At 38.8% G+C, this 24469-nt stretch overlaps 3 protein-coding genes across 3 annotated transcripts in view; 2 read left to right on the top strand and 1 right to left on the bottom strand.

Annotated features, from left to right (window-relative positions):
* Nucleotides 1-24469, bottom strand: part of LOC121640415 — a 601409-nt gene that overhangs the window by 170702 nt on the left and 406238 nt on the right. The window lies entirely within an intron of this gene.
* LOC121640441 overlaps nt 1-24469 on the top strand; it is a 292781-nt gene that overhangs the window by 260185 nt on the left and 8127 nt on the right. The window lies entirely within an intron of this gene.
* Nucleotides 9759-18442, top strand: LOC121640492. The gene is made up of 7 exons (XM_041986286.1): nt 9759-10029; nt 10141-10284; nt 13745-13877; nt 13958-14108; nt 16253-16600; nt 17888-18242; nt 18332-18442. Exons 4-7 carry the CDS (start codon nt 14072-14074, stop codon nt 18423-18425), a joined length of 834 nt encoding a protein of 277 aa, XP_041842220.1. The 5' UTR covers nt 9759-10029; nt 10141-10284; nt 13745-13877; nt 13958-14071; the 3' UTR covers nt 18426-18442.

Genomic DNA, 24469 nt, shown 5'->3' with positions numbered 1-24469 from the left:
GGGAGGCTACCCTTTCGTCCACCGGGGTAAACCCCAACATACAGGCGCCAAGTCGGGGGGCAATGAGCATGCACACACCTGCTTGGCGCCTCTCACCGGGAGAAACCGTGCGTCAAGCTGAGTCCAACTATATCTAGACAGAACCGTTTAACGTTGCGCACCAGCTCAGGCCCCTTCCCTGCCAGAGAGGTGACATTCCACGTCTCTAGAGCTAGCTTTTGCAGCAAAGGATCAGACCGCCAGGGTCCCCTCTGGCAGCCGCCCAGCTCACACTGCACCTGACCCCTAGAGAGGGTCCTAGCTGCAGACTGCAGAACGGGGCGGGGCTGGATATTGGGCGGGGTTGGACGTCCAGCACCGCCCACGCTACGTTTTGATTGGATTATCCATCTCCTTACTCCTGCATGACCATTTTGTAGCAGATCCCGCTAATTCTCGAGGAAGGAGTATGAATTGAAAAGAGGGAAGGTAATAAAATGAATTAAATTAAATGAAAAAGACTTTATTAATCCCATAGGGAAATTCAGTTAACACATACTGTATTAATACAGTAATACAGACTTGTGTACGGTAAAAATGCTTCTTTTGTGATAATTTCTGCTCTGAGATGGTGTGGACAAGTTTTAAGTGCTAACGTTTTGCTGCTAGCATGTTTCATACTGTTAACTTCAAACTGAGTTATGCTGCTATCTGGTTTTAAGTTGTGGATATTAGAGATGCACAGATTGCATGTCGAAAAATTAAGGTTTTAATTCCATTCGGGCGGGTTGCAGTTGAAGCACTCAAATAAACTATTTTAAATGTTATTCCAAACGTAAAGGAAAGAACGAAAGAAAATCACTTTTTTTTTATCAGGCAATCAACTGCAAAATTGACTTATTTATTTTGCTGTAGGCTAATATAACAATAAAAACTTATGTTGAAGCTGCATGTTTCAGGAAGGCTCTGCGGCTCGTAGCGCTCTGATCCAGGAGAAGACTAGCCACAGAAAGAAACAAGAGACACTATTAGGAGCAAAAGTGTGCATAATCATGGCATTTACTACAATCTAACGGCACATTCAGCATGCTCAGAGTACAACGCAGCTTTTCCTTTTAAAGGGCGATCAGCGTCTGCAGGTGCAGAACACAAGTGTCGGCCGACAGGTGAGATGCGCCGCGTGCTGGCGGTGGATCTGTCTCTCTGTGGAGGTTTGGGGTGATGCTGAGGGTCCCTCTCTGGCTGGTGGACTTGGGCCTCTCCGGAGTCAGACTCTCCCCATTTCCAGATCACTCCTCATCGGTGACAGACCCTCATCTGCCATCACCTTGACCCCCTTTCCCCGCGCGCCAGGCTAGTTTATTGCAAAAGTTTTTAATGGCCACAACCCAAATACTCTTAAATATGCCACCATTTAAAGGTGAAATAAAAAGGCCTTTCAAACAGCATTGTTACAACAAAGAGATAACCTATAAAACACATATATTCGCTATCCATTCTTAGTCTATAATTTAAATTTCATTACAGTGGTCATATCTGTAGACAAGAGATGTGTAAAAATAAGTGATTCAAGTCAGGTTGATTATATTTTCTTTTCACTTTTTTTGTTTAATGTCTTCGTCTTCCACAGTTCACCAGAGAGAGCAGATGTTATCCAACAAACAAGAGAAACTGACTGGACCATCGAAAACAGCTGGGAAGATGTTTATGAGCCATTCATGTTTACATTCAAATGTCAAGCAGACTATGAAAACTTCATGATCGAGTGTGTTGAGAAACAAAACCTAAAAATCTGTGCACGTTTTCACTAACTACAAATAAAATGGTACTGACGGGAAATAAAAATGTTTGCAAAGGCTCTGTTTTGTTTTTAGATTCACATGGATAAACTCAGTGTTTGTGTGTGTGTATATATACATATATATATGTATATATATATATATATACGTATATATATATATATATACGTATATATATATATATATATATATATACGTATATATACGTACATAATGTATAAGTATGTGTGTGTATTTGGTTCAACAATACTTTGATGAGATTGCTACAATCAGGTGTTTTCTGTAACTCCATCAAACTTCTGCACCTGTTTATTTATTCTGGCCCACTGCTCATAAGCAAAGTGCTCTCAATAGTCAAGGTTATTTTTTAAATAATTTTACACACACAAAAAAAATTTGTATTTCAATAAATCATAATTTTACAAATTTATATTTATTACTTTTTTATGGCTCATATTTGTTGAAATACTATAAAGAATAGCCTTTTCTTTCATGTAAGAAAGATTAAATCATTTTACAGACAGCTGTAAATAAATTAATGAAGTTCCGTTGTAGTTCTTCCATTTGTCCACAAGTGGGGTTCTGAATGCAACCATCCATTAATGTCTAGCCACGCCCCTCAGTCTAGCCACGCCCCCTGGACGTCCAACCCCGCCCAATATCCAGCCCCGCCCCATTCTGCAGTCTGCAGCTGGGGGTTATTGGACCCCTATGGCCCCTCCTGCAGGTGGTGAGCCCACAGGAGGAGAGGCCCATGTCACCCTTTCGGGCTGAGCCTGACCAAGCCCCATGGGCAAAGGCCCGGCCACCAGGAGCTCACCTCCATGCCCCACCTCCAGGCCTGGCTTCAGAGGGGGGGCCCCGGTGACCCACGTCTGAGCAAGGGAATCCTTGGTCCTTGATTTTTCATCATCACTGGGGTGATCTGAGGCGCATTTTGTCTGGTCCCTCCCCTAGACATCTGTTTGCCTTGGGTGACTCTACCAGGCGCATGAGCCCCCGACAACATAGCCGCTAGGATCGTCAGAACACACAAACTCCTCCACCATGATAAGGTGGCGGCTCAGGGAGGAGACATATATAATTATTTCATTATTTAATTAATTATTTCATGGTCCTGTGTTGCAGAGCATCATGAATTTATTTTATCTGTCAACCTAGCCCATCAAACTCAGTGGGCGGGGTTAACCCAGAGCATGTAGCGAGGAAAGCAGAGAATTTATTGAAGTTATTGGACATATTTCGTCACTTTTTGACCAAAATATTGACCACAGAGTGACTGTGCAGAGCTAGTGAACACTTTCTAATACACTGTGTGGAGTTATTCCTCTATGTTGGTTTAGATACTCTATTAAAGAAACACATAGAACAAACTTTTATTAACGACCACAGAATTTTGGGCAGTGAGCGAGGTGAAGGAGCTGCTGAGAGAAGCAACGGATTTGATTATGGAAGCTCTAAACAGAACTTCTACTTGGTGCTCCAGGACTGCAGCTGGTATATGAACCTCCAGCCCCTCCCGTCCCTGTGTGTGTTCTGCTTTTTGTGCCCTGGTACCAGAGAAGTGGTGGAGTACTACTTCTAAACTTGCAGTCACATTTAAGTAATTATTTAATGATATATTTAATTAATTCATTGTGTCACTTTTAATTAATTAACAATACATTTAATAACACATTTGTGTATTTAATTATCATTTTAATTATTTAAGGACACATTTAAGTAATTATTTCCAATCTATCTTTCATAGATTGGATAAAAATATTATATAACAACCCAAATACATGTGTGAAGACCAATGATCAAACTTCTCCAAGCTTCTGTTTGCAGAGGCACCAGACAGGACTGCATGCTTTCTCCATCACTCTTTGCTATTTTCATTGAACCCCTAGCTGCTGCCATATGACAAAATAAAGAGATTAAAGGAATCCATGCCAAAAATATAGAACATAAGATAAGTCTTTATGCCGATGATGTATTACTTTTCCTCCAGAACTCACCGACATCTCTCCCCCAGACAATCACACTTATTAACACATTCTCATCAATATCTGACTACTCTATTAATTGGTCTAAGACTATTGCTATGCCGATTAACTGTGACCTACAAAACATACCTAATACTACAATACAATCTGAAAACATTAGATATTTAGTCATAAACATTTTCCCCAGGTCATCAGAACTAACAAAGCTAAATTATGTCCAGCTCTTTAAAACAATAGAGGGTGATCTCTCACAATGGAGGCGCTTACCCATATCACTCATAGGGAGGGTTGCCACCATTAAAATGATTGTTCTACCTAAAGTAAACTACCTGTTCTCAGTGATACCCACTAAACCATCCTCCAGCTGGTTTAAGTCACTGGACTCACATATATCCAAATTTCTATAGAAAAACAAGCCATCACGTATCAGTCTAAAACCTTTACAACAGACTAAAGATAGAGGTGGATTGGACCTACCTAACTTCAATCACATTTTCTTAGCTAAGAAGCTGCAATGTATCTCCAAATGGCTTAAACCTAGCGGTCTGGATGAACCATGGTTAGATGTAGTGCAAGCATTATGTGAGGATCTAGTTATCTCTGACCTGCCATTCATCAGCTCAGCCATCAAAACACTTCAGTGTTTTAAAAGCATTAATATCAGTTCTTCTTTAATGGCTTGATGGGAATTTCTAAAAATAACAATAACAAGTCACAGCCTGAATATTAGTAAAAAGCGGAGCATGGGTGGAGGAACACGAAGTGATGGAGAACAGCCAGACAGCATGACAGAAGTAAGAGCTTGGCTATATGATGATGATGAAAAAAACTTTATTCAGACATCTTAAACATAGGAAATAGTAATAATGAATAAGCAAAAAATGAGTAAACAAAAAAATAGGTAAATAAAAAATACATTAAAAAAACACCACATAAATGTCTGAAAAGGAGTGGGGAGAAGCCTAAGCGTATTTAACTCACCCACATTACATTAACTTAACAGAAGCATAGTTGCCTATTCTGTAGATCACATCTCATATAATACTTTTACTACTTGTACAATTTATATGACAATACTAACTCAAAATCACATTCCACAGGATGCAAACAATATACATTATCATTTCATTTTTAACTAGAAAGTCTTCCATTTCAACATAGGATTGTATGATTTTTTTCTTAAACATTTTTTTAAACTGAATTAATGTTGGACAGTCTTTTAGTTCTGGGTCCAATTTACTCCAAACATGAACCCCAACAACAGAAATACAAGCTGCTTTACATTTGTTCTCACATGAGGTTTTATGAACATTTCACCCCCTCTAAAATTATAAACAGTCTCTTTTTTTAAACAATCCCTGAATTTGAGCTGGTAATTTATTATTCTTAATGTTTTACATAAATTGTGACATTTTAAAGTCAACCATGTCCTTCAGTTTTAAAGCGTTCAGGTTAATAAAAAGCTGGTTTGTGTGTTCTCTATGGGCAGCTTTATGAACTATTCTGATCGCTCTTTGTTTAATCATAAAGATCGATTTAAGATTAGTTTTATATGTATTTCCCCACATCTCTAAGCCATAGGTCATGTAGGAAAGAACCAGAGAACCATAAAAAAGATATAAATTCTTTTCATTTAAAAACACTTTGACTTTAGAAATAATTGCTAGTGATTTACAGATCTTTGCTTTAATATGGTTTATATGAGGTTTCCAGCTAAGTTTATTTTGTATGATAATTCCAAGAAATTTGACTTCATTCACTTGTTCTACGTTAGTGCCGTTTATTATTAATTTTCTGTCCCTGCTGACAGCACGATTTCCAAAAAATTAAAATTTAGTTTTGTTTAAATTTAAAGTTAATTTATGTAAATCAAACCATTTTTTTAACTCTGTTAATTCTTTTCCGACTGTATCTATCAATGTTTCTAAGTTCTGACCACAGCAAAGTATATTAGTGTCATCAGCAAATAAGACAAAATGTTAACTTTTTTAAACTAAACATGTCATTTATGTACAAAATAAACAGCAAAGGACCCGACACTGCCCCCTGTGGGAGACCACAGGTCACTGCCAGCAGCTGGGAACCAGAACCATTAATGTGGACATACTGGGATCTGTTCTACAAATAGCTCCTGATCCAAGAAAGTGCTACACCTCTAATTCCATATCTGTACAGTTTTTTTTTAATAATAATTTATGATTCACGGTATCAAAAGCTTTGGTTAAATCTAGAAATACCCCAATATATCTATTGCTTTTGAAATATTTTCTACAAGATCCACTAACGCTAAGGTCGTGGTCCTGTTGGGTCTGAAGCCATATTGTTGTTCACATAGTATGTTATGTGATTCTATATAAGTATATAATCTTTATGGAATAACTTCTCCAATATCTTAGAAAACTGTGACAGAATGGAAATAGGTCTATAATTAGTAAATTCCTGTGTATCAGCAGCCTTGTGAACAGGAATTACTTTTGCGATCTTCATCCCTTCTGGAAATACACCTGACTCTAGGGACAGGTTAAAAATAAAGGTGATTGGTTTAACAACACATTCGATCATTTCTTTCAGCATTGACATGTCCAGTCCGTTCCAGTCAGCTGACTTTTTACATCTGCATTTTCTTACAATAGTAAGTATTTCATTTTCATCAGTGGCTTGAATAAATATAGTTTTATCAAAATTCTGTATTTTACTTAAAGCATCATCAGCTTGACACGAGTTCACTATTTCTTTGGCCAATTTTGGCCCTATATTAGTAAAATAATCATTAAATTTGTTTGCTGTTTCCTTAGGTTGATTAATCATTTGATTTTTTTGTTATAAATTGAGTTGGAATGTCAGCAGTTTGATTTACCTTTTTGATTAATTTATTTAATACATTCCAGATGTTTTTAATATTACTTCTATTTTTTTCAAAAGCAGTACTAAAATAATTAATTTTACTTGATTTGATAATACCTGTTAGTCTATTCTTATATGTTTTATAAACACACTCAGTCTCTTTTGTCCTTTTTTTCAGAAAATCTCTGTACAATTTATTCTTTTTCTTACATGCTGTTTGAATACCTTTTATTATCCAAGGCTTGTCTTCAAATTTGTTATTCTTTTCTTTATAAACAAGAGGACAATGTTTTTCATAAAGAGTGGTAAAAATGTTCAAGAACGTTTCATAAGCCATATTTATGCTATCCACATAAACATCGCCCCCATTTTGTTCCATTAATTCTCTTTTAAATGCATGAACAGCCTCTTGAGTCACACACCTCGTCACTACAAAGGTTTAGTTTTCTTTTGCTGATTGAATCAGCCTCTTTATTACTGTAAAGACTGGTAGATGGTCAGATATGTCAGTAATCAAAAGTCCACTAGATATTTCACTTTCTATAACGTTGGTAAATATATTGTCAATCAAAGTTGTGCTATGATGCGAGATGGTCTAGTTATTGATGGATACAAACATAAACTATACATGGTGGATAAACTCTGACTGCGTTTTGTTCTTTAGGATTCAACAAGTCAATATTAAAATCCCCACAAACAAAGATCTTTTTCCTGTTATTTCTATTCTCATACAGATCAATCATTCATTTCTGAAATGTATTAATACAAGACCCTGGTTTTCGATTTTACACAACTTATCAGAGCATTTCTTGACTTTTCTATTTCAATCTCAGCAGTGACACGTTCCATAACTTGGTCCACGGCTAAACTCTTGTTACGAACCAGTTTACATCTCAGATTCTGATCAGTAGATAACGCTGCTCCACCACCTTTAACAGAAGGTCTGCTTTTGAAGAATGCTTTATATCCTTCCATTTAAAACAAAGAAGTCTGATCTTCACAATGCCAGGTCTCTGAGACTGCAGTTACAGAGAATTTAGTTTTTGTTTGTCTCAAACAGTTTAAGATTTTGGAAAAATTAAAGTTAAGACTCCTACAATTGAAATGAATAATGGATAATGAGTCTTTGATAATCAAATGGGTGTCAAATTGATTCTCAGTAAAATTTTCACAATTGTTCTGCATTTTTGTGTAAAAATTGTTCTCAGGATCGAGATCATTTTGCATATCATGTTGTTTATACTCTGTATAGTCAAATATTTTGAACTGCAGTCTTTCATAATCAGAATCAGAATTACCAAAGTCTGTTCTTACTGTGTTTGTAGTCGAGTCCGCTCCATCTGTCATGAGACCAGTAACTGTTCATCATATTCTGTTACCTTCGTTCTTCCTTCTTGGTAATCCACAACATGGTTTGGTCTTTATATTGATCCAGTTCTTTCAGATCCTTTATGACTATTACTTTTGCTTGCTCTGGCTATGACACTAAAACAGCGGTTTAATTTTGAAATGGAGCCATGTGTGTGTTTTGTGGGACGAATAGCGAGACTATAGAACATTTATTTTTCTCTTGCCCTTTTTCCATAAAATTCTGGAAAGAAGTTGCCACCTGGTTTAGAACAGGTCCTGACATTGTGTTAGAGCCCCTGCAAACACTGTTTTATATTGAAGCTATCCCCCACAAATTTCAAAAACTGGTTAATATAGTTTTCCTCCTAGGTAAATATCATATCCATTGTAAAAAACGGAAAAATGGTCTGTCCTCTGCTGTTGGGTTTAAAAACAAGCTAAAAATGTACTTTCAGTGTTTAAAACTCTTGTTGGATAAATTCCCATCAGTATGTACTCTGCTAAATATCACAAAAGATTGTCTGTTGCTCTAATTTTATGTCTCTGTATTATTTCATTTCATCGTATCTCTTATCATAAGGCCTTACGCGACAACTACTACAAGCCCCTTTAGTTAGTTTTTCTTTTTTTTCTCTTTTTTGTTGTTCTAGTTTTGTCCTGTCTTGTTTTTCATACAGTCCTCTTCATCTAAGTCTGTATTTGCAAACTGTATTTCAAGTCTGTAAATTCCCAACGAGGTTTCTATGAATAATAATAAAAAAAAGACAATGCTGGCAACACTTCCGTGTCACATGATCGACATGTGATCGAGCAGATCGGCTTGAGCATAACGTCCCTAGCCGCGCTTTCATGTGAATCGCCGCCTCCTCCCTCCTATAGCAAGCCAAAATTGTCAAAATTCGCCACTTTATTGGCCAATTGTAATGAACATGGCGTTAAATGCATCGTTTTATGTGGCAAAAACGGTGTAAAATACGCCGTTTCTTAAAGCTTCGGTAAACGCCGAAAAATATGACGTTTTCGGTGGTCATTAAACGCCGCTTTTTGCGCGGTTTAATGAACGCACGTAAAAAGTGCTGTTTTGTCGCACTTTAACACGCGTTAAAAAAACGGCGTTTTGTGCAACTACAACACGCGTAAAAAGCGCCGTTTTGTTGTATTATAATTATCCCAGCCCCTTTTTTGTTCAGCCAGTAAAATTGAACCGTGATCATCCAATCAGTAAAGAATAAGAGCAGACCCTCCAGTTCATCACCGATCTCTGCTGAAGGATTGTCTGCTTTGTTCCAGACACCATGAGGTCTGCTTGTGTGCTTACATCTCCAGTCATATTCAAATGCACTGCCAGGATATAGATTCAGATATTGATCAAATCTGTTTTATCTTTTCTAAAGAAAAAGAAAGAAAGAAAGAAAGAAAGAAAGACAGAAGGAAAGAAAGAAAGAAAGATAATCCTTTCTTCACAGATGTTGACATACATACAATATTGTCTGAGACCACACTGAGCACCAACCTATTGATTGCAATGAGACAGACTAAATTAATAACGTCTATATTTAATATTATAAATAATAAAGTGTATTTTCTACTATATTTACTATAGTATATTGTACTTAAAGTAGAACAGCATAAAATATAAGATAAAACCTTATTAATCCCACAACAGGTAAATTTGTGTGTTACTATAACTCACATAAAACGACGCTTTTAACTATTTAACGCCGTGTTTATTACAAACGCACCAATAAAGTGGCGAATTTTGACCACTTTGGCTTGCCATACCCTTTCTTCTCTCGGAGTCCTCGCTCCTCCTTCTCTATTACAGGCTTCAGCCAGCGAGCAGTGGCAGCGCATTTTTTTGAAGCAAAATGATGGAGAGCAGAACGAAACACTGACCAGAAAAACAACCAGGAACCGACATTACCTGGAAAAGTAGAAAAAGAAGAAGTTGTCGGACAGAGAAAGACACATAACCCGGATCAACAGTGGACTGTTTGTTTCAAAGAGGAAAGCGCTGCGAGAGCTGAAGAAACTACAATCTGACTGGAAGCTGGTTCTTCTCCTGGACAGTAAGGAGCAACATAAATGTTAGAAGTTACTTTAACATGTTTCACAAGATATTATTTTGCTCAGTGTGTTTAACTTTCGATGTGGCTCATCACACACTTTGTTTTGGCCAGAGCCCTCGATAAACTCAGAGTTGCGACATCCATGGACTTTGCTGTAAGAGCGGTCATTGTGGGTCATGGAGCCTCCAATAGTTCAAACAAACCCCGCTGCTGGACTCTAGTACGGAACAGACAGCAGCGATGGGATTACTGAGGGTGGAAACTAAATAAACATATTATTTCTGCACAGACACTTTTGTCAGTGAATGTATTTTAATGTTAATGTTGATTTAAGTGACGATCAAGTCATGTTTGACTATAGATTAAATTAGTGTAACCAGCACAATAATTTCATACATTTTTGGAGGGAAATATTCATCTCAACCACCAAGCTAGCATTTATTAAAGATCAGACACGATGGTCCTCATTAGCTTCTATATTTCTGCTAACTATCGTTACAGTTAACTTTTATAAGGTAGAATGATTAGCTTGTCAGGGCTTACTTTAATCTATTAAAGCCAGCTGTGTGGTAGCATTAATGTCCCAGCAGTATGGACTTAAAGTCAAAGACACAATGCAAACAACACTGAAGATCCCCTTCAGACAGGACTGTGTCTCTCAGCTGCATTTCAATGGTTTGTATGTAAATCCAGATGTGCACTGTCTCTCTTAAACTGGATTTTTTTTAACTTGCTCATACTCAGTTTATGTTCTTCCCTTTTTGTCTTTTTGTTTTAAATTATGCTTCATATATTCTTATATTTTAGTGAATGAATTAGTGAAATATAAGTCAATTAGGAATCAAATTTAGGGGATTACTACTCAGTTATTTGTGGAACATGGAAAGCAAAAGGGGACAAGGCAGTTTTAATAAATATTTAAACATTTTAAATAAAATTTAATGGGTAAAAGTCAGTAGGCTCTGGATAATTACCTAACAGGTCATCTGCTCTGTGATTTTCTATTATATGTAATATAGAATTCATGAAAAGCATTACAAACTCCTGAGCTTTCCCTGCTACTGCACATTAAAATTGTCCATTTCTGTACATTTAAACAAAGTTTTTATCACATGTAACAGACGTAAATATGTTATTGCAGGACGTCCGATAGAATGTACATGTATTTGTGACTTATAAGACTAATATTGCATCGATTTACCTCTGGAAACTAATGGAGTGCATTGGCAATGAACACAGTCTGATCTGGTGTTTGGATCTATTAAAGGTGTCCAGTAACCCGGAAGTGCGCCGCCATTTTTTGTACATGGGCGTCAATGAGAGCGTCGCAACTCTGAGTATATCGACGGCTCTGGTTTTGGTCTACAGGCGACACAGCAAACATTGAGAAACAATTGCGCTTATTGCCCCTTTAACAAGCTCCGCACAAGTCTGCTGTTCACCCATTAATGTGAGTCAGGTGTGTTGCAGCAGGGAAACATCTAAAGTCTGCAGGACAATGGACCTTGAGGACCGAAGTTGGGGATCCCTGCTGTAGATCACTAGACAGATACTGTTAAAATACCTTCAAGGTTCCTCACTGTAGTGCTGGAAGCCAAGTTAATACCATCCAGAGTAGTTCCATGACTAGACCGTATCTTCAGCCCTCAGGTCCAAAGACAACATCACGTCTCTTTCTTCATGTTATTGTTTAACCACTTTTACCTTATTATCCAAAGGTACGGCCTAAACTAGTACTACATTACATACTGTGTTCATTTCAAGTTTTCTTACAGCTGAGAAAGTTCACACAGGATCTGAATCTAATTCTGATCATTTAGTAGCAGCACCTACGGTGGCCCAGAGGTGTCACAGCAAATAAAGGCCGCAACACAACAAAATAAGTCACAACACTACAAAATAAACCGCAACACAACAAAATAAGCCACAGCACTACAAAATTAAACACAACACAACACAACACAACACAATTAGGCACAACACTACAAAATTAACCACAACACAACACAATTAGGCACAACACTACAAAATAAACCGCAACACAACACAAAAGCCACAACGGAAGTTGTCTTTTTTTTTTTTTTTTTTTTAAGATTTTACCACCGGAAGTTAGCTACACCAAGTTTCAGTCCAAACAGATGGGAAGTTGAAGATTTTAGGAAGCAGCCGGAGAAGTAAGTAAAATACTGTTTGTTAATAACGTTTATTAATTTCGGCATGCGCTTTTATGAATGCTTTTAACTTTTATGTGTAGATTAAGAGTCATTGCATGTTCGATGTATGCACACGGACGAGGTACAGTCCGTTGCGACAAAGCAAAGCTGCAAGACAGCGCTGGGGGCTCACATCAGTCTGCATAAATACATATTTCTCTCTCTCTCTTTTTGGTGTGTTTTTGTTTTAAATATTTTTTTCACGTTAACGTGCTTTATAAATAGATAAATTTATTTATAGACCATAAATTAGGTAAAGGTCCGCTTTCCTCGCAGTCACTCCTTTCACAACAGAGGTAGGCTTTTCAGTTGTAAATACTTACAACGGACTGAAGCGGTCTATGTCGACAGTTCACATTACTACCTCGAACAATGACTCTTAATTTACACATAAAAGTTAAAAGTATTCATAAAAGCGCATGCCGAAATTAATAAACGTTATTAACAAACAGTATTTTACTTACTTCTCCGACTGCTTCCTAAAATCTCCAACTTCCCATCTGTTTGGACTGAAACTTTGTGTAGCTAACTTCCGGTGGTAAAATCTTTTTTTAAAAAAAAAGACAACGTCCGTTGTGGTTTATTGTGTTGTGTTGCAGTTTATTTTGTAGTGTTGTGGTTTATTGTGTTGTGTTGCGGTTTATTTTGTAGTGTTGTGGTTTATTGTGTTGTGTTGCGGTTTATTTTGTAGTGTTGTGGTTTATTGTGTTGTGTTGCGGTTTATTTTGTAGTGTTGTGGTTTATTGTGTTGTGTTGCAGTTTATTTTGTAGTGTTGTGGTTTATTGTGTTGTGTTGCGGTTTATTTTGTAGTGTTGTGGTTTATTGTGTTGTGTTGCAGTTTATTTTGTAGTGTTGTGGTTTATTGTGTTGTGTTGCGGTTTATTTTGTAGTGTTGTGGTTTATTGTGTTGTGTTGCGGTTTATTTTGTAGTGTTGTGGTTTATTGTGTTGTGTTGCGGTTTATTTTGTAGTGTTGTGGTTTATTGTGTTGTGTTGCGGTTTATTTTGTAGTGTTGTGGTTTATTGTGTTGTGTTGCGGTTTATTTTGTAGTGTTGTGGTTTATTGTGTTGTGTTGCGGTTTATTTTGTAGTGTTGTGGTTTATTGTGTTGTGTTGCGGTTTATTTTGTAGTGTTGTGGTTTATTGTGTTGTGTTGCGGTTTATTTTGTAGTGTTGTGCCTAATTGTGTTGTGTTGTGGTTAATTTTGTAGTGTTGTGCCTAATTGTGTTGTGTTGTGTTTAATTTTGTAGTGCTGTGGCTTATTTTGTTGTGTTGCGGTTTATTTTGTAGTGTTGTGCCTAATTGTGTTGTGTTGTGGTTAATTTTGTTGTGTTGCGGCTTTTATTTGCTGTGACACCTCTGGGCCACCGTACAGCACACGTCTAACAGATGAAAAGTTCTAACTACAAACAATTAAAGTCTATAAATGAAAATAAAAAGCTGCGTCCTGCTTGTTTACAGCTTGTTAGTCTGTTTTTAACTTTACTACTGTAATCATCAGGTAACGACACCATAAACCAGGGCCACACATCACTATGTAACCAGTTTAAGATGGAGGAGACAAACTGGTTTACCTGCACTGTACTGAACTGGAGGAGGGGCCTGTTCACACAGGAAGAATAACACAGGTGGAGGTGAGTTCCAGCAACACTGAGACAAACTGGATGAACAGAGTGAAACTTTGAGGAAGATGAACGTCCTCCTCTTTCCTCAGAAGTCGTCCTGAAGCTGGTTGTGTGATAAGAAGCTTCTCTGGAGGTGAAGTGAAGTGTTGTCAGAGCTGCTGATGTCCTGAAGGACTTAAAGTCTCTCTTAGTCTGACAGGAAGATGAAGATGTTGCTGGTGATGGTCCTCCTCCTGCACGGTAAGATCAGCTTCCTTCATCATCCTCACTTCCTTCATCTTCCTCTCTGATGGTGGAAACGTGACATTTCTTCTTCTCTTGTGTGTGTGTGAAGCAGAAAGCAGCTTTGTGTTGGAGTGTGTGAATGTTTCAGAGAGAAACTGTGGAGAGCTGCCACTGTTTCCCAGATTCCTCCTTTTAGCTGAAGAGGGAAAGTTTAGCAGTGAGGACGTTTGCTGGAATTTACTTTGGAAAAATGAAAAAAGAATGTAGTTAACTGTGTGAAAGTAGATGGAGATGGTCTGAAACAGGAGAAATATTTAGCTTTAGTTAGAGATGGATACAGTGGTTATGTCTGCATCTCTCATGTGTAAAATACTCTGGCCAACCAGTGTTATACTGGTTACACTGGGCTTATTCTTACAACAGTCTTCATTACATCAGCTGTAATCTACATTTGTGTTATTGAATGTATGATTTACGAAGTTTAATAGATTTGCTTTCTTGACATAACTTTAATAGCTAGCACTGAACCAGAGTGAGCCTGACCAGCAGGGTTTTGCTGGGGGAAAGATTATTATAGGCCAGCAACTTTTCTAACAGCTAAATACGACTAATATTGATGTTCAGTCTAACTTGTGAAAAGTAATCGTCATTTGATTCAAGTCAAATTCTACAAAAATTCTGAGAATCCAGATGTTTTCTTAGAATTTCCCCTAAAAGTGACGAGTAGATCCTCGTAAAGATAAAAACTATTCTTAAAGAATCCTCGCTCTTAAGAGAGCTCCTAAGGTGAGACCTGTTAAGAGGAGGGAAGAGGACTTTTAAGCGGCCTAAGAGTTCCCTAAGCAGAGGACAGAAAGGCAGACAGAAGACATGTTCTCCTGTTGTGGAATTTTATTTATCAAAGATCACACACTACGTGAGAATCAAAAAAAGTATTTTTATTAAGAGCTGATCAGCAATGAGAATCACACAGTCAAAGAAGTTTTGGCTGCGCGAGTCTGAACAGATACATTTGGGTTTGGTTTATATAAACTAGCATGAGCTGATCACATCAAGGTAAATCATTAGTCCTCTGTTTCAAAGGAATGTTATCAGAAGATTGGTAGGGGAATAAATGGAGAGCTCACTCAATCCTTATCTGGGTACAAGTCATCCTCCTTCCTCAGTAAAACACAAGACAAGGTTTTTATAACAGTACAAAGTGCATGTGTATAAAATTTTCCATTACACGCCAAACACTGGATGACAGTGAGTTAATTAAACGTTACAGATTGGATTGTGCAGGAATCATGTTTGTGGTTGTTCTTAAAATCTACCTCACAAAACACTTTTATGCTGGTTGAGCAGTTGAGCAGGGACCAAACACTGCTCCTCTGTCCAGATGGGTTTCCTTTTTCTTCCCCTTTGCTGTTCACTGCTTTGTGGTAGATTGGAATGCTAACCAACACTGCTTCTTATAGGCAGGTTGGCGATCACAGACACTGATGGAAGCTGAGCCATTTTAGCTGAAATGTTTGCACAACAATTACCAGCATTGTAAATGTAAGCAAATAAATAAAACTATCAGCGTGTGAATACTGTTCAAGTGGATCAGAGTTTCTGCACATTCTGTAGAATAATTGTAAATCATATCTTAACATTCATTTAACAGTTTTTCTTTTTATGTAAAATATTATTTATAATTACACAGTTTTCATGTAGATTAGATTCTATGATTAAGTGAATTGATTTGACAATCCATTCTATGCCCATTATCACTGAAGGTGTGTCTCGCTTTTAGGCTCAACCAGCTCTTGAAATGATGACTCATACCTAGCAACAAGGTCAACCACACCTCCTCACTAAGATAGGAGTTGCTGTCCGTTCCTTGCTCAGAGTTCTCTGAAAATGTTGTGGAATCACTTCTAAGCTAAGACTCCTTGCTGGGAATTTTTAGGCTAAGTTAGGAGCTCTCTGAGAGGATCCTCAGAATCTTTATAGAATACGGGCCCTAACACTAACACTATGTGGTCCAGTTTCCAGCGTTTCTCTTCATTCTTCCTGACTTCTGAGCTGCTGCCTGTCGGCCAACTTAACACCATCAACTTCATTAAATGAATCTGTAAATGAATGTGAGACAAACCCACAACTGATCTGTCTTTCTGTTTGTGTCCTCACAGTTTCCCAGCATGCCCTGGCTGGGGTGGTGGAGGTGAATGAGGGGGCGGAGTCGGTCCTTCTGCCCTGTGAGCTCGATGGTATTCTAACTAAAGAAAACCTCAGAGTCGTGTGGACTCGCAGCGATCTCAGTCCCAGATTTGTCCACCAGAGAGGAGAAGAAGGTGATCTGGAAGAACAGAACCAGCGTTACAGAGGACGGACATCAATGAAACCTGATGCTTTAGACTCTTTAGACTTCAGTCTCACTCTGAGAAAACCACATCTGTCTGACAGCAGCAACTACACCTGCTCCATCACTGATGGAGTAAATGTACGGAGAGTAACGGATGTTGAGCTGAAGGTGAAAGGTGAGCAGCAAACACCTGCTGTAGATACAGGTCAGAGGTCAACCTGAAGGAAGAACAGAGTGAAGGAACAACCTGATGAGTCCTTTATTAGAAGAGTAGAAGAAGAAGAGAACAGAACTTTATGTTCATGCTGCAGAACAGTGAGAAGCAGCTTGTGGGTAGAAGATGTTCCTGATTCTGTTCTGGTTTTGTCCTGAGTGCTCTGTAGAGTTCTCCAGAAGGCAGGACGGAGACCAGGGTGTGTCCAGGGTGTGTCAGGTCCTTAATAATACAGCTGGCTTTCTGCTGGAGTCCACCAGTGTAGTGTCTCTGAGGGGGACATGTGGTCTCAGTCTCCACTCTGGTCCTCTCACCACCTGCTGGAGGTCTTTACTGTCCTCTGCTGAGCTGGTGTGGATCAAAGTCAACAGGGACCAGCTTTGATGTGAGAGAGGACGAGTCTTTTAAAACATCTGGTGGTGACGGGGTGAGAGCGACTGGACAGGAATCATTCAGACAGTTTGATGGAGGCTGACTTAAGGCAGGTGGGGACCACAGACTGCTGTAGCAAGAGGTTGGAGATGGTTGTAAAACCTCTGCTGGATCATTTGCTCATGACTCCAGTATCCGTCCAGTAAGTCCATCTAGAGCAGCTGGGCAGGCTGGTTCTGACCTGATACTGCTGGTGGACTGGTTCTTCTCAGGAAGACCAGGATCAGTGTGAATGAAGAAGTGGTTCAGAGAGTCCGGTAGGGTGCAGTCCATGGAGTCCTTCTCCAGGCTCTGGTGGGTCTTCATAAACCTGCAGACTTGAAGGCAGCATCTTGAGTTGCCTTCAAGTCCACATCCTCACTGTTGGCTCCTGGTTCAGGAAGACTTCAACAGTTTTAGTTGTGGTCAGACGTTGATGGAGGAGAGTCCAGCTGATGTGGGAGCGTCCAGGTCTGTCCCCTCTGCAAATGTCCCCCAGTCTGTAAAACTGAAGCAGTCCTGTAGGACTGAGGTAGCTTCCTCAGTCCACAGCTGAACGATTTTTACTCAAGGTCTCTGTCTACAGATGAGGGCAGGGATCAGGGACAGAGATAGGTGGTCTGAGAGTCCCAGATGTGGTGGAGAGGTTCCTTCATTCATCTTGGAGGTTTGTGTAGAACTGGTCTAGATATTAGCAAACCACTGCATGTTTGTGCTTCACTTCATGTATTCAGGAGAGTCCAGTAACTAAAATGGTGTAAAATTATTTAGTTTTCTTTCTGTTCCTGATAAAAAATGAAAAAACTGTGGCTGAATAATATTGTTGTGTCTTCTCAGACCATCAGGAGGAGGTGAAGGTGACTGAGGGGGCGGAGTCTGTCATCCTGCCCTGCAGAACAACACCTGACCTGCCCAAAGACGTCACTGTGGAGTGGACTCGCTCTGATCCAGATTTTATGATGGTTCATGTCTATCCAAGCACAAGCAGAGGGTCCATGCAACAGGACAACCCTTACTGTGGCCGTACAAAGATGAAAGAGGACCTTCTGAGTTCTGGAGACGTTAGTCTGACCCTGAAACACCCCACAGACAGAGACACGGGAAGCTACATCTGCACCGTCTACAGAGACAAAGACATCCTGAGACAGAAAGTAGCTCTGATACACGTCAAAGGTCAGAGATGTAGATACAGGTCAGAGACGTAGATACAGGTCAGAGATGTAGATACAGGTCAGAGATGTAGATACAGGTCAGAGGTCATAACTTTTCCTTTTTCCACAGAACCATTTACATCCTGGGCCACAGCTGTTCTGGTTCTCCTGGTTCTCCTGGTTCTGGTTCTTATCGTCTCTCCTGGTGTTTTATATCATTTTAGGTTCTATTTCATGTCAGGTGAGTCTCTAAAACTACACTACCCATAATGCTGATGGTCAACATGAGTCTTATTGTGTGTTTTTTTTTTTTTGTTTGTTTTTTTGAGTGTTTCCAAATGGAAAGTTTACAATTATAACACGTACATCATGCTGCAAAACATAATCATAGATGATCAGTAACAAGAACATAGAAACAAAAACAAAACAGCCCACTGTGGGTTAAACTTCAGGTTATCTGCTAGACGCACGTTTCCAAGTATTCCAAAGCACTTCTGAGTCAGCAGCGATACGTTTATTCTTTCCATGCATAGTTCCAATAATAATATAATAAAATATAATATAATATAATATAATATAATAAAATATAATGATAATAATAACTATAAATTATGTGATACGCGGTCAACAGAAAATGTGACCACCACTGAGCTCACCCCACCTCCTCATCCATTCATCCTAAACACGGTGAGTTGGTACCTTTCAAACTTCATGACACACACGCCCACAGCAACACACCCACCACCCAGATGCCGATGCTGCGTGTCACCTGTGCCACCTCATAAATATGCAAACATACTAATATGGCTCCTACACAACATGTTAAAAAAGCAAAAATAAACACTACATACAGATAATTCACAAGGAGGTTCAAACAATGATATATTTATAAAGTTTACACAGATGTAGGTTTTATTAAGCTTTATTTTACCACATTTCAACTTGTTGAAGTACATTAAAATAAGAACTCAGTTCAGACTTTTTAAAAAGATGAAAAGAGGAAAGTTTTTTCAAGAATTTCATTTTATGTTTGTAAAACTTTGTTAAAATAATCAGTAAGTTGATGATATGATTCATTGTTAGTGGAGTTAGAATTTCTAAATATAAATATCAGGTCAGACTCATTTAGAGAGAAATTCTTATCCAGATGTTTCTTGAGATCAAACTGAAAGTCAGACCAGAAATTAGACACGTCCACAAAATAAATGTTCTACAGTTTCAGAGTCATTTTGGTAAAAACTGCACTTTTTACTTAAAGCGTGTTTTTATTTATAAATGAGACAGTTAACAGGAGAATATTTCTGTGTAATTCTGAAGAGCCGTTCTTTCATCTTGTTGGGCAGTATGAATTTATAGGGAGGAGCAGATCTAGCGTTCCAGGTTCTACCATCTAGTGATGCTTCTAGCCATCTGTATCCAGCAGCTTGTTTTAGTAGAAAGCAGTTTTCTCATGAAAGCGCTGTTAACCTTTGTGAAGGCCGCGCTCTTCAAAGGGTGGCGTGAACACTGCTCTAGGCCAGAGAGCGTTGCTAAGGCAACGGTCAGGAAGCAGAGGCCCTTATCTCGACAGATAACTCACACCTGGAAACCACCACTTTTCCTCTCAGTGTCTGAAGAAGGGAGAGAAGTTTTATTAAAGTTTGAATCTATGACTGCTATGACACATATGATGTAAGATGAAGGTATAATCAAAGACTGAGTTTATGGACTGCCTGATCAATGCTCAGTTATATTTTACTGTGTGTTATGCATTGCTTATTCACATTTTATACATTGTTGGTTCACTTGCTTATTTACATTTTATCCTTAGCTTCTAGTGACATTCATTAAGTTTTGTTTTTAATTAATAGAACTACAGCTTAGTTGTTGGTGTTATTCTACAGCTTACAGACAGTGCATTCACAAATAAGATACAAATAAGAGGCAGAGTTTTTACACTGCTGAGGAAGTGGCAGAGAGGCCTTGAAGCAGGTCTGGGTGTCTAAGCAGGGGAGTAACTTCTTATCTGCACACTTCAGGCTGAGTGGAAATCCCCAGCAGCTCAGAAACATTATTAAAAAACAGCCTTTCTGTAAACTATAGAAACAGACAGGTTACACATTCACATGAATGCGCACCACCTGGTTATGTACATGGCACATGGTTACGTATGCTTTTTCTGTTGATGGAAAATTACTAAGTGGGTTGGTTTTGAGTTTCTTATCTGCTAGAAGGAAGGTACCAAATGGGATGGTTTTGAGTTATGTATATATACTAGTGATAATTTGAAGAGAGTCAGATTTTTACAGATTCTGCGGAGATTTTCACGGAGATTTTGCAGAGAGTTTGTTAGATTTTTGTAGACCTTCACCCCTTTGCTGGGATAGATTTTTGCCCTTTTTACCAAGGGAGATTTAATTATTATTAGAAAAGATGTAGACCGCGAAAGCGGATTCACCCCTCGTGGGAAACTTTTACTTTATACTTATTTCTTATAATAGCGTTTAATCCCCACTTAAAGGGAAACCCCTAAAAGGGAATTTTATTATATTTTTTCTATTTTTATTTTCTCTGTATTGTACCGATAATAGAACATTTGAATAAAAGGGTTATAGTTAACTTCGGTTAACTTCCCAACCAAACTTATTTCTCTTATATTTGTCCACATCCACTGAGGAGAGGAGAGGACAACACAACGAGCAGGTAAGCCCAGATTCCCCAATACCCGAAGAGACATAAGAATTCGCTAGGTTATTACTTCGACACCAGGTAGTGATCCTGTTAGGACGATAGTACGGTAGCTTCAAACTCCTAGACCCAAAGGTTGGCTTATCTACCAGAATAACTCCTCAGGCCTATCTCCACATGAGCGGACGATAATAATCAGGAATTCTAAAGGGGTAAAAAATTGCTTTTTCTCGCGCCAAAAGAATCGAGGTGGAAAGGTTCGCCCATTACTTCTCGACTGGAGTCTCACCGGTTGTTAAAGATCCAAGAGAGGAAGCAACAGGACGTGAGCTTTAAAGGTCGGTCAAAGAATTGACAATAGGGTAAACATTCGTCACCGGCTTCGACATCTTCTTATCAAAGATGGAAACTCCGTCCACTTTAACACTGTGGTTAGTTCTACTGAAGGAAACGTGTATATTTGGTGGCACCGTGATGGAGCCGTGGTACCGGATGGGAGGGCGTTAATAACAGTGTTATATTCTCCTGGAGGAACGGGAACACTGGATTTGCTCTTAAACTCATCGTATGAATATAACTGAGCATCGTTATCACAGAGCTGCCTCACTAGCAGGATGCTGCTGTCAAAGCAGTGTGTGTAGAACAGACTTATCTGTGTGTGTGCTGCAGGCCATGTTCCACAGAAAGAACCTGTGTGGAGAACAGCTGTGTTTAGAAAGAAGAACCAACACAAGAGAACTCGTCTATGGAAACTTGACTTGATAGGAAGTTTTCCAGCAGCATACGGGCGTATTGATAGGAACTTCAGACCAGCTAGTTTTTAAATGAAACATTTGGGAAGATGTTCCACGTACTATCAGGGTTTTTAAGAATTTCTTTAACCAGTTTACTTTGATTGTAACATTAAGAGCATGAAGTCTAAACGATGAGCCTCCCTCTGAGAGAGACAAGCACAGAACAGCTTCTACCATTTTCTGAGGCTTGTTTTCCAGATAAAGTCAAATAAGAGTTTGTTTAAATGATTCATGTTTTCCTTGGTTACCTCCACAGGAGAAAATACATCAGAGGTTCTAGAGAGACCTTCAGCTTTACTTAATAGCTCTCGTCCATAAAGAGAGAGCTGATTATTTTATTGGTTCAGATTTTCCTTCATTGTTTATCATCTTTGGAGATTGTAATGCTGAAGTATTTGACTATTATTTTAACTGGAATAGCACCGATATGAGTGTGTAAAATGTCTTTAACAGGGAGAATGTCACACTTATTCAGATTTCCATTCAAAGCAGACGCTTCAGAGAAGTTTCCAACAACAGAGAGGACAAAGGGGACTAAAGAAAAGAGAAGCTTCTTCATCCAGCTGGATGTTTTCATTTGTTTCTCATTAAATGTGAAGCCTTTAAAGGAACGCTGAGTGATTAGTAGGTGGAGAATTTCACCCACAATAAGGAAAAGATGAGGAGAGATGGGGCATCCCTGGTGAAGACCTCTTCTTCCTTCAGACCTGGTGATGTTCCCTGATGGAGCTGGAGTTTTATTATACAAGGTTTTTATTGTTTTTAAGAAGAAATGATGGAATTTGAAGAATCTGAGGGAGTCAAAGACGAAGTTATGAGATGCAGCATCAAAGGCTTTTTGAAGATCTAAGACTAGAATTAAAGGGGAACATCAATTAGATCTTTCTAGTTCATCAAGTGGATGACAGGCGGATGTTGTTAGAAACATGGCGACCGTTCATGAAGCCGCTTTGTGATTGGTGGCTTCATTTAGGCCGAACTTTAAACCTTTTGCTAAACCAGAAGCAATAATTTTACAATCATTGTTTAAAGAGTGATTGGCCTCCAGTTATCACGGAGGAAAATCTCTTTATTTGCTTCTGGAATGAGAGCGAGTCCTTGTTGCCATGATGGCGGCCGTTCTTCTTTGTCAGCAGCTTCATTACAGAAGCTGGAGAAATATCTCCATTTCTCTGTCACACCTTTTATAAACTCAGAGGCTAAGCCCTCATTACCAGGAGATTTATGGTTTTTAGCTCTTTGATGTTGTTAGAATCTCCTCCAAAGTTCATTTCTGAACATTTTCTGTCATCATTTCTGCTGTTTTTGGTTCTTTAATTGTTTCTAAAATGTTAGTTTTGGTAGAAGGTTGATAAAGTTTAGCATAAAAGTCTGTTATGTATTTGTTTTTGAGCTTATTGTCTTTGCAGATTGTGTCGTTTATTTTCAGTTTGGTTCTACTGTTTACTTCAGCATTCCTTCTTTCTAAACTAAAAACACATTTAGTATTTCTCTCCTTCCTCCAACCATTCTTCCCAGAGTGAATGAAAGCTCCTTCAGCCCTCTCTGCAGGAACATAATCCAGTTCCTGCTGGAACTTTTGCAGCGTGAGAATGTGGACTTCATGGTTCAGGTTCTGAGCAGAGGGAAGCTCAGATATGTCTGTAATTCATTGGTTGATTTCTCACCCAAGCTTTTTCTTCCCACAGGAAATGGCTGGTTTTCATATTTTAGATTTTAGAAGTTTCCGGTGTTTTCCATCTTCTCTGCTTCCTAAACCATCTGCCAGAACTTTTTAATAAGACTGTCCGTGTTCCAGATCAGCTCGTTATCATGAAGAAGAGAGTTGTTTCACTTCCAACAGCCCACATTTCTTTATTCCTTCCCTTCTCTAGAATAAAAAGTTTAGTGTTATCATGGTGTGATGGGTCATGATAGAAGGGGAGGTTTCTCTTCACAGACGTGGGGCTCAAGTTCTGCTGAGATCAACAATCAGTCCTTGATGTGATGTAAAACTTTTGTTTGTCCAAGTAAACTGTATGTTTGTTTTGTTCTGGTGCCTCCAAACATCCAAAAGTTGCATGCAGCTGCAGAAATGAACTAGTTTATTTTCAGGATTTGTGGTTTGAGGTGGGGATCGGTCGCAGGACTTAGACCAGACCAGACTGGAATGGCCTCCTAGAAGGATTTTAGCCAAAGGGAATTTCTGTATGAGAGCTGTGGTCGTTTCCTCTCATTCTTCCAGCATTAATGAGTGAGATGTGGAAGAGTTATAACCGTAGACATTTCCCAGTATAAACTCTTGGTCAGATATTTCAATAGTTACAATCAGCCAACGGCCATCTGAGTCTTTTAGATTCTTCTATTTGTCTCTGAGGAGGGCGACCCCAGCTGAGTGGTCTGGGCCATGTGACCACCAGGTGTCACTGCCCCTCTGAGTTTTCCACAACTTCATGTCATCTGCACAAGAACGACTTCTTGTAAAAAGATGATATCTGCTTTGATTTCCCTACAAAACAAGAAGAAAGCTCTTCTCTTTACTTTGTTGTGTATTAATAGAAAGCAGCTTTAAATCATCACATGTGTGAGAACAGCTGGAACGGCTCCTAACAGCTTTTATACCTGTGAACCTGTGAAGAGTCAGTGTTGTGTAAAACACCGCTATGTGTTACCAACATCCATCACTTATGAAACAAGTTTAACTTCTAAGCCTGGATTGTTTTAACAGAACACATCATGAACGGATCCAGAGGGAAAGTTTTTAAAGAGAACTCATTACCTGTTTAAGAAAACATCAATCTGAAGTCCCTGAACCTGCAAGTTTTCCA

The sequence above is a fragment of the Melanotaenia boesemani genome, chromosome 5 (assembly GCF_017639745.1).
Source record: "Melanotaenia boesemani isolate fMelBoe1 chromosome 5, fMelBoe1.pri, whole genome shotgun sequence".
Taxonomy (NCBI): Eukaryota; Metazoa; Chordata; class Actinopteri; order Atheriniformes; family Melanotaeniidae; genus Melanotaenia; species Melanotaenia boesemani.
This window is presented reverse-complemented; position numbering and strand designations above follow the sequence as displayed.